At 45.9% G+C, this 18778-nt stretch overlaps 1 protein-coding gene across 2 annotated transcripts in view; it reads left to right on the forward strand.

Annotated features, from left to right (window-relative positions):
• LOC106609097 (ankyrin repeat and BTB/POZ domain-containing protein BTBD11-A) overlaps positions 1-18778 on the forward strand; it is a 223711-nt gene that overhangs the window by 110560 nt on the left and 94373 nt on the right. For both annotated transcript variants that reach the window (XM_014207500.2, XM_014207503.2), the window contains 2 exons: positions 1108-1312; positions 16211-16363. In XM_014207500.2, coding sequence (XP_014062975.2) covers positions 1108-1312; positions 16211-16363 — 358 coding nt within the window. The remainder of the gene's footprint in view (positions 1-1107; positions 1313-16210; positions 16364-18778) is intronic.

Here is an 18778-nt window from a genome sequence, read left to right on the forward strand (position 1 = left end):
GGTCGTTGTCCTGTTGAAAAACAAATGAGAGTCCCACTAAGTGCAAACCAGATGGGATGGCGTATCGCTGCAGAATGTGGTAGCCATGCTGGATTAGTCTGCCTTGAATTAAAAATAAATCACAGATGGTGTCACCAGCAAAGCACCCCCACACGCTTCACGGTGGGAACCACACATCCGGAGATCATCTGTTCACCTACACTGCGTCTCACAAAGACACGGCGGTTGGTACCAAAAACCTCATATTTGGACTCTTCAGACCAAAGGATAGATTTCCACCAGTCTAATGTCCATTGCTCATGTTTCTTGGCCCAAGCAGGTCTCTTCTTCTTATTGGTGTCTTTTTAGTAGTAGTTTCTTTGCAGCAATTTGACCATGAAGGCCTGATTTCATGTAGTCGCCTCTGAACAGGTGATGTTGTGTCTTACTTGAACTCTGATGCATTTATTTGGGCTGCAATTTCTGAGGCTGGTAACTCTAATGATCTTGTCCTCTGCAGCAGAGGTAACTTTGGGTCTTCCTTTCCTGTGGCGGTCCTCAGAGCCAGTTTTCATCATAGCGCTTGATGGGTCTTGCGACTGCACTTGAGAACTTTCAAAGTTCTAGAAATGTTCCAGATTGACTGACCTTCATGTCTTAAACTAATGATGGACTGTCATTTCTCTTTTCTTATTTAAGCCCTATTTGGTAAAATACAGCTATCTTCTGTTTACCACCCCTACCTTGTCACAACAAAACTGATTGGCTCAAACACATTAAGGAGAAAATAAAACCCACAAATGAAATTGACAAGGCACACCTGTTAATTGAAACGCATCCAAGGTGACTACCTCATGAAGATGGTTGAGAGAATGCCAAGAGTGTGAAAAGCTGTCAAGGCAAAAGGTGGTTATTTGAAGAATCTCAAATCTAAAATGTATTTCGATTTGTTTAACACTTTTTTTGGTTACTACATGAATCCATATGGGTTATTTCATAGTGTTGATGTCTTCGCTATTATTCTACAATGTAGAAAACAGTGAAAATTAAGAAAAACCCTTGAATGAGGTGTCCAAACTTTTGACTGCTACTGTACAAACAAAATCCCTTGTTTTTTTTCCATTGTAGGTGATTTGATGTCACGGGCCATGCACCATCTCCAGCCATTGCGCATTAAGAACCCTAGCAACGGCATGCCAGTCCACCAGAAGAGCGGGTCGGTGCACTGGGAGCCTGAGGCACTCTACACTCTCTGCTACTTCATGCAATGTCCCCAGATAGAGTGGGAGAACCCGAATTTGGAGCCCTCCAAAGTCACCCTGCAGATCGAGAGGTGAGTCCAACCTTGCTCCACTACCCATAATACACTCTTAGATGTAAAGGTGCCTGGAAGAACCGTTTGAGTTGCTACACCGGCGGAACCTTTCCAGTTGAAAAAGGTTCCTTGAGGAAATCTGGTGTAAAGGTTCAAACATGAACCTTTTTATGATGGGAGGGTTTCAATTTTGAACTTAATATAAAAAAATTAAGTTATGAATAATCAAAAGATTTAAAGAATATAGAATTAACTAATTCAAAGAATGAAAAAATGTAATAATATATATGCTCAAGCCCACAGACATTCGTTCTGACTGTCTGCTCAGACTAACAGCCTCACCTGTTGTTCCTGTCAATCAGACACGCAGTGTCAACCAAAGATGAGTGAGGGAGGGCCGAGCCAACTAACTCAGTCACACACTTAGCAGCTGTGAAATGAGTCAGAAGTACAGTAGCATTTGGATGCATTTTAATAATGTAGACAATGTTAGAGCACAGTGTAGAATTTGCCAAAACAAAATCTCATATAAAGCCGGTTCTACGCACAACCTACACCGGGATATGTGAACTGTGAACCCAACTGTGAAGATAGCTGTAGCGGCGCTTTGAGAAACTAGCGAGCCTGCTAGTGATAGTGGTGGAGTCAGCACCTCCACACGTGGAAAAGTATCCACTCAGTCAAGTAGGCCTACTCCGCAACCCACAGCAACGCAGTCTTCTATGGACCAGTTTATGTCTGTAGCAAAACAAGGCCAAATTGATATTTTATTGGCTAAAATGATTGCAACCGATTTCCAGGCATTTATTGATTATAGAGAAATTATAGCAATAGTCTAAATCCAAATGTACACAATTCCAAGCAGGAAAACCCTTTCAAAATAACTTATTCCACAACTGTACGAGATCACACAGGCTTCAGTGTGGGAAAGAGTCCAAAAAGCTACTGCAGTTTGCCTTACCACTGACTTCTGGACATCAAGGGTAACCACTTCTTACATGTCACTTCAATGTCTAGCTGTCTTCTGGACTGCTTTGAGTTCAGAGACAGACACACCTCAGATAACTTGGCAGAGGAAGTGTTGAGTGGCCAGAGAATGACAAGTAGATGGAAAAGTGGTCTGTTGTGTTAGCGACAATGCAGCTAACATAACCAAAGCCATGAACATTTTAAAATGGATGCGTCATCCATGTCTTGCCCACACAATCAACCTGATTGTAAGAGATGCTCTGAAGGTAATGAAGCCCACTGTGGACAGAACTTCCACAGGAGCACAGTCCGTGCTGAGAAATTTAAGTCTATACAACGCTAGAAGGGGATGCATTATTTTTCATAACAAACCAATGCATTTTTTAAATATTTTCTTTTTAACCTGTTGGGGCTAGGGGGCAGTATTTTCACGGCTGGATAAAAAAACGTACCCGATTTAATCTGGTTACTACTCCTGCCCAGAAACTAGAATATGCATATAATTAGTAGATTTGGATAGAAAACACTCTAAAGTTTCTAAAACTGTTTGAATGGTGTCTGTGTATAACAGAACTCATATGGCAGGCCAAAATCTGAGAAGATTCCATACAGGAAGTGCCCTGTCTGACAATTTGTTGTCCTTCTGTTGCATCTCTATCGAAATTACAGCATCTGTGCTGTAACGTGACACTTTCTAAGGCTTCCATTGGCTCTCTAAAGCTGCCAGAAAGTGGAATGGGGTGTCTGCTGTCTCTGGGCAAAGTACAGCAGCTCTGTTTGTGAGTGGTCAGCCTGGGAACAGTGAGACTGAGATGCGCATTCACGAGACTTCTCCTTTTTTTTCTTTCAGCCTTTGAATGAATACAACGTTGCCCGGTTGGAATATTATTGCTATTTTAAGAGAAAAATAGCATAAATTGATTTTAAACAGCGTTTGACATGCTTCTAAGTACGGTAATAGAATATTTTTACATTTTGTCACGAAATGCGCTTGCGCGCTACCCTTCAGATAGTGACCTGAACACACAAACAAAATGGCGGTATTTGGATATAACTGGATTATTTGGAACCAAAACATTTGGTGAAGTAGAAGTCATGGGAGTGCATTCTGACGAAGAACAGCAAAGGTAATCCACATTTTCTAATAGTAATTCTGAGTTTAGTGAGCCCCAAACTTGCTGGGTGTCAAATTAGCTAGCCTGTGATGGCTGAGCTATGTACTCAGAATATTGCAAAATGTGCTTTCACCAAAAAGCTATTTTAATATCGGACATAGCGTGTGCATAAAGGAGTTCTGTATCTATAATTCTTAAAATAATTATGTATTTTGTCAACGTTTAGTTAGTTGTGTGCAAATACCTCTGTTTTGTTCGTGCGTTCAGGTCACTATCCAAAGGGTAACGCGCAAGCGCATTTCGAGACACAAAATTTAAAAATGTTCCATTACCGTACTTAGAAGCATGTCAAACGCTGTTTAAAATCAATTTTTGTCATTTTTCTCGTAAAATAGCGATAATATTCCAACCGGACAATGCTGTATTCATTCAAAAAGTAAGAGAAAAAATGGCGGTCTCGTTATGTAGCCTTAAAGTGCTACATAACCCCAAGGGGCACTGTAGTTTTGATAGAGACGCAAATGGAGAACTACAAATTCGCAGACAGGCCACTTCCTGCTTGGAATTTTCTCAGGTTTTGGCCTGCCATATGAGTTCTGTTATACTAGGACACCATTCAAACAGTTTTAGAAACTTCAGTGCTTTCTATCCAAATCTACAAATAATATGCATATTCTCGTTTCTGGGCAAGAGTAGTAACCAGTTTAAATCGGGTATGTTTTTTATCCGGCTGTGAAAATACTGCCCCCTAGCCCCAACAGGTTAACTGACTTGCCTAGTTAAATAAAGGTAAAATTACATTTTTAAGTCATTGTCACGGGCTGGCTCGAGGAACAACAGGAGAGGTAGAGTCAGGCGCAGGAGACAGAGAGAGTTCGTGACCACCCTTCTTTATTTGAAGCACTGTACGTGGTCGACAAGGTATAGGGGCGCAGCCCAGAACGATTCTGCGGTGGTGTACACAAAATAAAAGAAACCACTGGCAGAAGGAAAAACTAAATACACGTTCTTACGAACACACAAAACCCGGACAAGCAGCACAATCACGTACAACCACATACATCCTACGCTAACCTAAATAACCCCCCCTTACTAATGACTAACCCAAAACAGGTGTGTGCCTACCTAGACCTAACCAAACGAAAGTGAAACAAAAAGGGATCGATGGTAGCTAGTAGGCCGGGCGACGACGACCGCCGAGCTCCGCCCGGCCGAGGAGGGGCGCCACCATCCGTCACTGTCGTGACAGTACTCCCCCCTGACGCGCGGCTCCCGCAGCGCGCCGACGCCGGCCTCGAGGACGCCCCGGAGGGCGAGGCGCAGGGCGATCCGGATGGAGGCTGTGGAACTCCCGGATGAGCGCTGGGTCCAGTATGTCCTCCACCGGTACCCAGCACCTCTCCTCCGGGCCGTACCCCTCCCAGTCCACGAGGTACTGCAGGCCCCTCGCCCGGCGTCTGGAGTCCAAGATGGACCGGACTGTGTACGCCGGGGGCCCCCCGATGTCCAGGGGGGGTGGAGGGACCTCCCGTACCTCATTTTCCTGCAGCGGACCAGCTACCACCGGCCTGAGGAGAGACACATGAAACGAGGGGTTAATGCGATAATAAGAAGGAAGTTGTAATCTGTAACACACCTCGTTTATTCTCCTCAGGACTTTAAATGGCCCCACAAACCGCGGACCCAGCTTCCGGCAGGGCAGGCGGAGGGGCAGGTTCCGGGTCGAGAGCCAGACTCTCTCCCCTGGAGTGAACACCGGGGCCTCGCTGCGGTGCCGGTCAGCGCTCGCTTTTTGTCGTACCCTGGTTCGTTCCAGGGATTCCTGCACAGCGTTCCAGGTCTCCCTTGAGCGCTGAACCCATTCCTCCACCGCAGGGGCCTCCGTCTGGCTCTGATGCCATGGCCCCAGGACCGGCTGATAACCCAACACACATTGGAATGGTGATATGTTGGTGGAGGAGTGGCGCAAAGAGTTCTGAGCCATTTCGGCCCATGGCACGAACCTTGCCCACTCCCCTGGCCGGTCCTGGCAGTAGGACCCGCAGGAACCTGCCCACCTCCTGGTTTACCCTTTCCACCTGCCCATTACTTTCGGGGTGAAACCCCGAGGTCAGACTGACCGAAACCCCCAGTCGCTCCATAAACGCCCGCCACACTCTGGACGTGAACTGGGGGCCTCGATCTGAGACGATATCCTCGGGCACCCCGTAGTGCCGGAAGACGTGGGTGAATAAGGCTTCTGCGGTCTGCAGGGCCGTAGGAAGACCGGGTAACGGAAGCAGACGGCAGGACTTAGAAAACCGGTCCACAACGACCAGGATCGTAGTGTTGCCCTGAGACGGCGGGAGATCGGTCAAGAAATCCACCTCCAGGTGGGACCATGGTCGTTGTGGAACCGGGAGGGGTTGTAATTTCCCCTCTAGGCAGGTGCCTGGGAGCCTTACTCTGAGCGCACACCGAACAGGAGGAGACATAGTGCCTCACGTCCCTCACCAAGGTGGGCCACCAGTATCTCCCACTAAGACCACGCACTGTCCGCTCAACCCCTGGGTGACCCGAGGAGGGAAGCGTGTGAGCCCACCGAATCAGCCGATCGCGAACATCGAGCGGAACGTACTTACGACCCACTGGACACTGCGGAGGAGTAGGCTCCGTCCGTAACGCCCGCTCGATGTCCGTGTCCACCTCCCAGACCACCGGTGCCACCAGGCAGGAGGCTGGAAGTATGGGAGTGGGTTCGGTGGACCGTTCCTCGGCGTCATGGAGACGAGACAGTGCGTCGGCCTTAGTGTTCCGGGAACCTGGGATATACGAGATGTTAAACCGAAATCTCGTAAAGAACATCGCCCACCTGGCTTGACGCGGGTTCAGTCTCCTCGCCGCCCGGATGTACTCCAGATTGCGGTGGTCAGTCCAGATGAGAAAAGGGTGACGTGCCCCCTCAAGCCAATGTCTCCACACCTTCAGGGCTCTGACCACAGCCAACAGCTCCCTGTCCCCCACATCATAGTTACGCTCCGCCGGACTCAACTTCCTAGAGAAGAAGGCGCAGGGGCGGAGCTTTGGGGGGGCGCCCGAGCGCTGGGACAGCACGGCTCCTACCCCAGCCTCGGACGCGTCCACCTCCACTATGAAGGGCAAAGAGGGGTCCGGGTGCGCCAGCACCGGAGCGTCGGTGAACAAAACCTTCAGACGACTAAAGGCCCTGTCCGCCTCCGCGGACCACTGCAACCGCACCGGGCCCCCCTTCAACAGTGAGGTAATGGGAGCCGCCACCTGACCAAAGCCCCGGATAAACCTCCGGTAGTAATTGGCAAATCCCAAAAACCGCTGCACCTCCTTCACCGTGGTGGGAGTCGGCCAATTACGCACGGCTGAAACGCGGTCACATTCCATCACTACCCCTGATGAGGAAATGCGATACCCCAAGAAAGAGACGGCTGGTTTGGAAAACTCACATTTCTCAGCCTTGACGTATAGGTCATGCTCCACCAGTCGCCCAAGCACTTTACGCACCAGAGACACATGCTCGGCGCGTGTAGTGGAGTAGACCAGAATGTCATCGATGTACACCACTACACCCTGACCGAGCAGGTCCCGTAGAATCTCATCCACAAAGGATTGAAAGACTGCGGGAGCATTCTTTAACCCATACGGCATGACGAGGTACTCATAATGGCCAGATGTGGTACTAAATGCCGTTTTCCACTCGTCCCCTCCTCGGATACGCACCAGATTATATGCGCTCCTGAGATCCAATTTCGTGAAGAAGCGCGCCCCGTGAAATGACTCCATCGCCGAGGCGATGAGAGGTAGTGGGTAACTGAAACCCACTGTGATGGCATTTAGACCTCTATAGTCAATGCACGGGCGCAGACCTCCCTCCTTCTTCTTCACGAAAAAGAAGCTCGAGGAGACGGGTGAGTGAGATGGCCGAATGTATCCCTGCCTCAAGGACTCAGTGACGTATGTCTCCATAGCCGCTGTTTCCTCCTGAGACAGGGGATAAACGTGACTACGAGGAAGGGCAGCGCCCACCTGGAGGTTTATCGCACAGTCTCCTCGTCGATGAGGTGGTAATTGGGTCGCCTTCGTTTTACTGAAGGCGATAGCCAAATCGGCATACTCTGAGGGAATGTGCACGGTGGAGACTTGGTCTGGACTCTCCACCGTAGTCGCACCGATGGAAACTCCTATGCACCTGCCCGAGCACTCATTTGACCACCCCTTAAGAGCCCTCTGTCCCCACGAAATCTTAGGGTTGTGAGTGGCTAGCCAGGGAATCCCTAGAACCACTGGAAATGCTGGGGAATCGATGAGGAAAAGACTAATCCATTCCTCATGACCCCCCGCATTACCATGACCAGAGGCACAGTGACCTCCCTGACCAGCCCTGACCCTAGTGGTCGACTGTCTAGGGCGTGCACGGGGAAGGGTTGGTCCAACTGGACCAGGGGAATCCCTAACTTAGCCGCGACCCCACGGTCCATAAAACTCCCTGCTGCGCCTGAATCGACTAGCGCCTTAAACCGGGAGTGAGGGGAGAAACAAGGAAAGGACACTGACACATACATGTGACGGACAGGGGGCTCTGGGTGAGGCTGGTGCTGACTCACCTGAGGTGTCAAAGGAGCGCTCTGCCTGCCCTCTGGACTCCTAGGGGAGTCTCCCCAGCACCGGTCCACAGTGTGCCCTCTGCGACCACATGAGGTGCAGGAGCGACCTCCCCTCCAGTCTTCCTGGCTGCTGCCCCCCTATCTCCATAGGCGTGGGAGCAGGAGGACTGGAGGGTGGAATGAGCAGGGCCCGGGTCGGACGTCCGCGGGCGGCCAGCAGATTGTCCAGTCGGATGGACAGATCCACCAGTTGGTCCAGTGTGTGGGTCGTGTCCCGACAGGCTAATTCCCGGCGGACGTCCTCCCTCAAACTACAACGGTAGTGATCTATAAGGGCCCTCTCATTCCACCCTGCTCCCGCGGCCAGGGTCCGGAACTCGAGAGCGAAGTCCTGCGCGCTCCTCGTCTCCTGCCTCAGGTGAAACAGCCGCTCACCCGCCGCTCTCCCCTCCGGGGGATGATCGAATACTGCCCGAAAGCGGCGGGTGAACTCTGGGTAGTTGTCCCTGGCTGAGTCCGGACTGTCCCACACGGCGTTTGCCCATTCCAGGGCCTTACCCGTGAGGCAGGAGACGAGGACGCTGACGCTCTCCTCCCCCGAGGGAGAGGGACGAACGGTCGCCAGGTATAACTCCAACTGGAGCAAGAAGCCCTTACACCCAGCGGCCGTTCCATCGTACTCCCTGGGGGGAGCGAGTTTCACCCCACTGGTACTGGGTGCTGTGGGTGCTGGTGGGGGCGCAGGCTGTTGGCCTGCCGAGTTCAGGGGGCCGAGAGCGCGTCGGTCCCAGCTCTCCAGGCGCGCCAACACCTGATCCATGGCGTTCCCCAGCCGGTGGAGCAGGGTGGAGTGTTGGTCGACGGTTTCCTCCATGGACATGGCTGGCGCTGAAGCTCCTGCTGACTCCATTTAGTTACGGTACGTGATTTCTGTCACGGGCTGGCTCGAGGAACAACAGGAGAGGTAGAGTCAGGCGCAGGAGACAGAGAGAGTTCGTGACCACCCTTCTTTATTTGAAGCACTGTACGTGGTCGACAAGGTATAGGGGCGCAGCCCAGAACGATTCTGCGGTGGTGTACACAAAATAAAAGAAACCACTGGCAGAAGGAAAAACTAAATACACGTTCTTACGAACACACAAAACCCGGACAAGCAGCACAATCACGTACAACCACATACATCCTACGCTAACCTAAATAACCCCCCCTTACTAATGACTAACCCAAAACAGGTGTGTGCCTACCTAGACCTAACCAAACGAAAGTGAAACAAAAAGGGATCGATGGTAGCTAGTAGGCCGGCGACGACGACCGCCGAGCTCCGCCCGGCCGAGGAGGGGCGCCACCATCCGTCACTGTCGTGACAGTCATGCACAATTATCAGTTTCTATTTGGTTTATGTCGCCCATTCATTGTCAGTTAGACACATTAGTGTCTTGGGACACAAAAGCAGAATTTGTGCTCTAACTCCCCCTTGCACTGGTCTGGAGTAATGAAGCAGGGTACCGTACTAAACCACAAATTACCTCTATCCTGCAACATAATCTCAACTTTTAGTTGAGCAACCACTGTATGATTAAAATTCTTCTATTGAAATGAAGTTTACTAGCTACCTTGCAAGCTAGGTATCTAACCACCACCAAGTAGCTTGGTGGTGGTTAACTTTATTTGTGAGATTAGCATAGAAACATTGAAATGACAACTATTGTTAGCTTTAAAAACAGAATCATGCAATAAATAAAAAATGCTCACTCACTGTAACTGGTGCTGATCAAATAAAAATGTAATCTCTGCCCTTACATAGCCTCGTTTAGAATCCATAGTGGACTTAAACTCCTGTCTTTAACATGTAGGGTCAGCATTCCTGAACAGTCCTATTACAAGTCAGAATGTTGAATAAACTTCATTTTAAATGAAGATGAATTGCTATGTGTGTGACGTAAGGATGAAACCTGTATAAAAAGTGTCTGCCAAGGCTGGAAAGTCAGTTGCTTCATGAACCAGCTTGGCTTATATTATTTTGTATTAAAGTTTATTTGAGCTCACAGGCTCCGGTATTTGTGAAAAATTATTGACTGAATATTTCCACGACAAGTCATTCCCTTAGCAGCAAGAGCCTCTCGGTGGATGCTGCAGTGTACCCAAGTGACGTCGGGAGCAACTGCTTGCACGTGCGTTACCACTACACTATGTCTCACTGTCTTGGCTTTTGCGCCATCAGTACACATCTTGACCATCCATTTGATGTCACGAAGCTCTCCAGTACTTTAAAAATATCCTCTCCTGTTGTCCTGTTTTCCAGTGGTTTGCAGAAGAGGATGTCTTTCTTAATTGACCCCCCATAAACGTAACGGTCATCTACCAGGAGCTGTGCCAGGTCCGCCAAGCTTGTTGACTCATCCAGCTGTAAAGCGTAGAATTGTATGTGAAGCAGTAATTGTGTCAACATCTCCACGCGTGTCACTGATGCGTCGTGAAACTGTTTTTTGATGTATTTGTTTTTGGGCCTTTTCCCCCAGCACTGTCCCAGCCATATCTGTGGCAGCAGGAAGAATGAAGTCCTCCACAATAGAATGAAGTCCTATCCACTCGGGAGCTCACCATATAAGACGCTTCTAGCCTCTTCTTATTAACGTTATCTGTTGCTTTTATACTACTCGAAAGTCGTCTTAATTCTCGCTCAAACTCCTGTGGTTTATTTTTCAAATTGCCATGTTTTGTTTCTAAATGTCTGCGCAATAGTGAAGGTTTCATCGAGTTGTGAAATACTGTGTTATATGTGCAAAAGTACTGTGGCTGAGGAAAGGCACTACTCCCAATATAAGGGAACCCCAAATCAATGTGGCTCATCATATTTGTGCCTCTTTGATGGTCCAACGTCCCTGTCTGTTCGGTGCTTTCCCAGGTAAGGGGGTAGTAGCTCTTCGGCTGCATCAGATTCCCAACTGTCAGTGTCCATGCTAGCTGGACTGACAACAAATGTAGAATTACTGATGCTAGCATTGGATGTGCTTGTGGAAGCAGAACAACTTGTGTCGTTGACAGGTGCAGTACTGCTGGTAGTAGCAGTACTACCAGTAGAGCTGGTATGTGTCTCTGGACACAGGCCTTACTCAATTTTCGAGCAAACAGAATGAGCAGCAGCTACGTTAGGCTACATATGGACCGTTAGTGTTAATTATTTGACATTGTGTTAATTATTTGACATTGTGTTATTTCGCTGAACACGAGATGGTTTAATTTTATATTTGGCAGTGAAATGAGGCTACACAGGCAAGAAAAAAAACTCACCCAAATGTATAGCCCCATTGGAAAATATAAATGGACTGTTTGAAAATGTGAATAATGAATTTTTAAATATATTTTTAAATGTGAATCACGTTTTTATTTGGCATACCCCTGATGGCATTGGCAATTTTGGGAATACCTGCTGTAGCGTAGCCTTTTTGGTTTGGTAGACAATCTTTGGATGTCATTGCTCACTTGCTTCTGGTAAAGTGATAAAGGCATTGACGTACTGCCTCGAGAAAAGGGTGTGGGGAATGAGTGTCAAATTAGTCAGCTGGCTGCTGAGAAATGGAAAAATCCCTGCAGTTTGTTTTGCCGGAGCAGACTGTCTCATCTTGGGGAGAGGTTATGTCAAATCTGGTGACCTTCAAAAAGTAGGCCAATCAAACACAGTGCACTGATATTCAAAGGATGCATGTTGTTGTAATTAATTATAAACATTCACATGTAAAGGTTTCAGGCTGTAGTAGCTCAGAAAAGTTGTGCAATACGTGGGAATGTGGAACATAATCTATTATAATTTGGCTGCTCTAAATTATTTTGACCAACAGGGGTCACAAGTGTACACTGTTGATCAAAGCAAGAATTTCCCTGTATTTAGCACCATCCATCATTCCTTCAATTCTGACCAGTTTCCCAGTCCCTGCCGATGGAAAAACATCCCCACAGCATGATGCTGCCACTACCATGCTTCACTGTGGGATGGTGTTCTCGGGGTGTTGGGTTTGCATCAGACATAGCATTTTCCTATATGGCCAAAAAGCTACATTTTAGTCTCATCTCAGCAGAATACCTTCTTCCATATCCTGTTGGGGCAGTATTTTCATGGCCGGATGAAAAACGTACCCAATTTGAACAGGTTACTACTCTGGCCCAGAAACTACAATATGCATATTATTAGTAGATTTGGATAGAAAACACTCTGAAGTTTCTAAAACTGTTTGAATGGTGTCTAAGTACAACAGAACTCATATGGCAGGCAACCTGAGAAAAATACAAGCAGGAAATAAATCTTGTGGCTGTACTATTTTCAAGTCATTGCCAATGGAACACACAGTGACAAAGGATTAATTTTGCACTTCCTAAGGCTTCCACTAGATGTCAACAGTCTTTAGAAAGTTGTTAGAGGCGTCTATGATGAACAGAGACCGAATGAGAAGGCTGGGAAGTTGGTAACTCAGGGAATGACATCATTTCATTGGTGCGCGTTCATGAGGGAGGAACCTCTGTTCCAAAACGTTTTTCAAGACACAGGAATGGTTCGGTTGAAATGTTACTGAAGTTTCACGTTAAAATGGACCTAAAGATTGATGCTATACAACGTTTGACATGTTTGAACGAACGTAAATAGATTTTTTTTTTTACTTTTCATCGTGACACTTTCCTCGCGCTTCCTGAGTAGCTTACTGAACGCGCTAACAACATGGCGTTATTTGGACATAAATTATTAACTTTATCGAACAAAACAACATTTGTTGTGGACCTGATGAAGATTATTAAAGGTAAGTGAATATTTCTAACGTTATTTATGCATTTAGATGACTCCAAAATGGCGGCTCTCTGTATTGCCTAGTGTGTTTTTCTGAGCGCAGTACTCAGATTATTGCAAAGTGTACTTTCCCAGTAAAGTTATCTTGAAATCTGTCAATGTGGTTGCATTCAGGAGATGTTAATCTATAATTCTTTGAATAACAGTTTAATATTTTATCAACATTTATAATGAGTATTTTTGTAAATTCACCGGTAGTTTTGGGGGAGAGACATTCTGAACTTCACGCGTCGCTGTAAAATGCTGTTTTTGGATATAAATATGAACTCGATAGAACAGAAAATGCATGTATTGTCTAACAATGTCCTAGAAGTGTCATCTGATGAAGATTGTCAAAGGTTAGTGCATCATTTTAGCTGGTTTTCTGCTTTTGGTGACGCCTGTCCTTGCATTGAAAATGGCTGTGTAATTTTTGTCCATGTACTCTCCTAACATAATCTAACTTTATGCTTTCGCCATAAAGCCTCTTTGAAATCGGACAATGTGGTTGGATTAACCTCTTAAATCTAGACGTTCCGCTAGCGGAACACCTGCTCCAATATCCAATGACGGGCGTGGCGCGAATTACAAATTCCTCAAATACAAAAACGTCCATTTTTCAAATATGACTATTTTACAGCATTTTAACTTCTCCAGGGCCGGCGGGACGAAATCGTCCCCCCTACGTAACAGCCAGTGGAATCCTGTGGCGCGTTATTCAAATACCTTAGTAATGCTATTACTTCAATTTTTCAAACATATGACTATTTTACACCATTTTAAGACAAGACTCTCGTTAATCTAACCACACTGTCCGATTTCAAAAAGGCTTTACAACGAAAGCAAAACATTAGATTATGTCAGCAGAGTACCCAGCCAGAAATAATCCCACACCCATTTTTCAAGCTAGCATATAATGTCACATTAACCCAGAAGACAGCTAAATGCAGCACTAACCTTTGATCTTCATCAGATGACACACCTAGGACATTGTTATACAATACATGCATGTTTTGTTCAATCAAGTTCATATTTATATCAAAAACCAGCTTTTTACATTAGCATGTGACGTTCAGAACTAGCATACCCACCGAACACTTCCGGTGAATTTACTAAATTACTCACGATAAACGTTCACAAAAAACATAACAATTATTTTAAGAATTATAGATACAGAACTCCTTTGTGCAATCGAGGTGTCCGATTTTAAAATAGCTTTTCGGTGAAAGCATATTTTTCAATATTCTGAGTAGATAGCCCAGCCATCATGGCTAGCTATTTAGACACCCACCAAACTCCGATTTTACTATTAGAAAAGTTTGATTACCTTTGGTGTTCTTCGTCAGAATGCACTCCCAGGACTGCTACTTCAATAACAAATGTTGGTTTGGTTCAAAATAATCCATTGTTATATCCAAATAGCGGCGTTTTGTTCATCCTTTCAAGACACTATCCAAGGGTGACGAAGGGTCATGTGCACAACGCATTTCGTGAATAAAAATGTCTAAATATTCCATTACCGTACTTCGAAGCATGTCAACCGCTGTTTAAAATCAATTTTTATGCCATTTTTCTCGTAAAAAAGCGATAATATTCCGACCGGGAGTGGTTTTCGTTCAAAGATAAAACATGGAGTCAACTCGTGCACGAGCCTGAGTCTCACAGTACTGTGACCAGCCACTATCCAAACGCGCTAATGTTTTTCAGCCAGAGCCTGCAAAGCCACGATTCAGCTTTTTGCCACCTTCTGAGAGCCCATGGGAGCCGTAGGAAGTGTCACGTAACAGCAGAGATCCCCTGTATTGGATAGAGATAATCAAGAAGGGCAAGAAATTGTCAGACAGGGCACTTCCTGCATGGAATCTTCTCAGGTTTTGGCCTGCCAAATGAGTTCTGTTATACTCACAGACACCATTCAAACAGTTTTAGAAACTTTGGAGTGTTTTCTATCCAAAGCTAATAATTATATGCATATTCTAGTTTCTGGGCAGGAGTAATAATCAGATTAAATCGGGTACGTTTTTTTATCCAGCCGTGAAAATACTGCCCCCTAGCCATAACAGGTTAGTGTACATTCCCTAACACTGAGAAAGTGTAACAGCATCAGCACTAAGCACATTGTTAATTTAACACTGAAAAGTGGACTCGTATACATAATGGCTTAGTGTTAAATTGAAGACTGTTAGTGTTGATTCAACACTAGAGAATTTGCTGTGTAGTATAACACCTATACCTTTTGAATAAACATCACCCTCAACAGTTTAGAAATAAATGTTTTTTCTTTAACATACAACCGCAAACATAATGAGAGGACCTATGACATGAAAAGCAAGCTTATCTCCCACCTTAAAATGATCGTCCCTTTGGCGATCGTTATATAATTTGAGCTTTTCCTCTCAAATGGTGAATGGGAAGATTTCATCAGCATCCTTTTCGAGAGAGATCAGAAATGTGAAATATGAACATGTCAAACAGGGGAAGTTCCTTAGCAGATTGTGATTGAAGTAACCTTTAACAGCATAGAGGAGCCATTTCTGTACCAACTTATCTCTGGATTAATGTGTCTGTGGAAATGGCATATTCAGTCAATTCTTGAATAATTGGAGTCTGTGTAAACCTTGAAACTGGTCTTGATAGAGTAACTGATTTGATTTGTGATCAAATGAAAATGATACTCTGAGCATACATTATGATCAAGACAGTATACATCATGATTTAACAGGTTCAAAATCAAGATTGTAACTTTTTTCCGCATGGTTTTGCAATGCCAATGCAGGGTCCACAGCGGTGGACAAGCCAAAGTAAATCTCAGTTGTCCATGCTGAAGAGTAACACTGGTTATGAACAGCCTAGTGAGTAGTCTCGGAAATCCCAGACCTAGGGCAACAACACTAGGTCTTCGAAGCAGGAATATAAAATCTTCCTGGGAGGGTGCTCTTCACACAGACAATTCTCCCAACAAATTACAAGTTTGGGTAGGCAGGGCTTAAAATGTGGACAGGAATTGTGCTCTTTGAAAAATAAGAGGCGGACCCAATGACAGACATGGACCCGATGCGGACGCAAATAGCTAGGCTATTTATAGCCACAGCCAGTCAGTGGTAGAATGTTAGCTGTCATGGTGCAAACAAACTACTCACTTGCGAAATAGATACTCATTGAAAATATCCATCTGGCTAGCTTCCAATTTTGTGTCTGGTGGGGATGTTTATCCCATGGCACAAACGGATAAGGCTCTGGGCGGATTTCCTACGTGTCCATTTCTGACCTGTTTCCTACTATACCAAACGGATGTTTGTATCTGTGCAGACGTGTATGCTGGAACATTATTAATGTGGGAGACAACCAGTCTGCCAAGGTAGACTACATAGTGAGAGCTAATGGTGTGTCCCCCTTTCAGGCCCTTCCTTTTACTGCCCCCGCTGATGGAGTGGATTCGGGTGGCGGTGGCACACACAGAACACAGGCGCAGCTTCTCTGTGGACAGCGACGACGTGAGACAAGCTGCCAGGTTGCTCCTGCCAGGGGTGGACTGTGAGCCACGGCAGCTAAAGTAAGACATGACATGGATGAACATACAAGTGTACACACACACACACACACACACACACATAAAAATCTCTCTCAGACAGGCACACACAATTACTGAACACAGGATTGTGCATTTATTCCGACATACAGTGGCAAGAAAAAGTACGTGAACCCTTTGGAATTCTGGTTTTCTGTATAAATTGGTCATAAAATTTGATTTGACCTTCATCTAAGTCACAACAGACAAACACAGTCTACTGAAACTAATAACACACAATTTTTTTTTCTTGTCTATATTGAATACATATTTTGAACACTCAGTGTAGGTTGGAAAAAGTATGTGAATCCCTAGGTTAACCTGTCTGGGCTAGGGGGCAGTATTTTCACGGCCGGATAAAAAACGTACCCGATTTTACACTGGTTACTACTCTTGCCCAGAAACGAGAATATGCATATTATTAGTAGATTTGGATAGAAAACACCCTAAAGTTTCTAAAACTGTTTGAATGGTGTCTGTGAGTATAACAGAACTCATATGGCAGGCAAAAACCTGAGAAGATTCCATGCAGGAAGTGGCCTGTCTGACAATTTGTAGTCCTTCTGTTGCATCTCTATCGAAATTACAGCATCTGTGCGAGTTTGCTATTCACAAGAAGAATTGCCTGATATGAACCATGCCTCAAACAAAAGAGATCTCAGAAAACCTAAGATTAAGAATTGTTGACTTGCATAAAGCTGGAAAGGGTTACAAAAGTATCTCTAAAGGCCTTGATGTTCATCAGTCTACAGTAAGACAAATTGTTTATAAATGGAGAAAGTTCAGCACTGTTGCTACTCTCCCTATGAGTGGCCGTCCTGCAAAGATGACTGCAACTACACAGTGCAGAATGCTCAATGAGGTTAAGAAGAATCTTAGTGTCAGCTAAAGACTTCCAGAAATCCCTGGAACATGCTAACATCTCTGTTGACGAGTCAATGATACGTAAAACACTAAACAAGAATGATGTTCATGGGAGGACACCACAGAAGAAGCCACTGCTGTCCAAAAAAACATTGCTGCACGTCTGAAGTTCGCAGAAGAGCATCTGGCTGTTCCACAGCGCTACTGGCAAAATACACTGCTCCAAAAATAAAGGGAACACTAAAATAACACATCCTAGATCTGAATGAAATGATCTCATTAAATACTTTTTTTTTACATAGTTAAATGTGCTGGCAACAATCACACAAAAATAATCAATGGAAATCCAATTTATCAACCCATGGAGGTCTGGATTTGGAGTCACACTCAAAATTAAAGTGGAAAACAACACTACAGGCTGATCCAACTTTGATGTAATTTCCTTAACAAGTCAAAATGAGGCTCAGTAGTGTGTGTGTGGCCTCCACGTGCCTGTATGACCTCCCTACAATGCATGGGCATGCTCCTGATGAGGTGGCGGAGGGATCTCCTCCCAGACCTGGACTAACGCATCCGCCGACTCCTGGACAGTCTGTGGTGCAACGTGACGTTGGTGGATGGAGTGAGACATGATGTCCCAGATGTGCTCAATTGGATTCAGGTCTGGGGAACGGGCAGGCCAGTCCATAGCATCAATGCCTTCCTCTTGCAGGAACTGCTGACACACTCCAGCCGCATGAGGTCTAGCATTGTCTTGCATTAGGAGGAACCCAGGGCCAACCGCACCAGCATATGGTCTCACAAGGGGTCTGAGGATCTCATCTCGGTACCTAATGGCAGTCAGGCTACCTCTGGCGAGCACATGGAGGGTTGTGCGGCCCCCCTAAGAAATGCCACCCCACACCATGACTGACCCACCGCCAAACCGGTCATGCTGGAGGATGTTGCAGGCAGCAGAACGTTCTCCACGGCGTCTCCAGACTCTGTCACGTCTGTCACATGCTCAGTGTGAACCTGCTTTCATCTGTGAAGAGCACAGGGCGCCAGTGGCGAATTTGCCAATCTTGGTGTTCTCTGGCAAATGCCAAACGTCCTGCACGGTGTTGGGCTGTAAAGTTAGTGTGGGAGAGGTGGAAAAAGTGTTATCGATCAATAATCACAAACCTCCTGGCATTGTTAACTTAGATGGAAAGCTACTGAGGATGGTAACTGACTTTATAGCCAATCCTATCGGTCATATATTCAATCTGATGCTAGAGGAAAGTCTTTGTCCTCAGGCCTGGAGGGAAGCCAATGTCATTCCACTACCCAAGAATGGCAAAGTGGCCTTTACTGGTTCTAACAGCAGACCTATCAGCTTGGTGCCAGCTCTTAGCAAACTGTTGGGAAAAAAATTGGGTTTGACCAATTACAATGCTACAGTATTTATCTATAAACAAATTAACCACAGACTTTCAGGGCACTCAACATATAAAGCACTGACCAAATGACTGATCATTGGTTGAAAGAAACCGATAAAGAAGATTGTGGCAGCTG

Source organism: Salmo salar, chromosome ssa07 (assembly GCF_905237065.1).
Source record: "Salmo salar chromosome ssa07, Ssal_v3.1, whole genome shotgun sequence".
In the NCBI taxonomy this organism is placed as follows: Eukaryota; Metazoa; Chordata; class Actinopteri; order Salmoniformes; family Salmonidae; genus Salmo; species Salmo salar.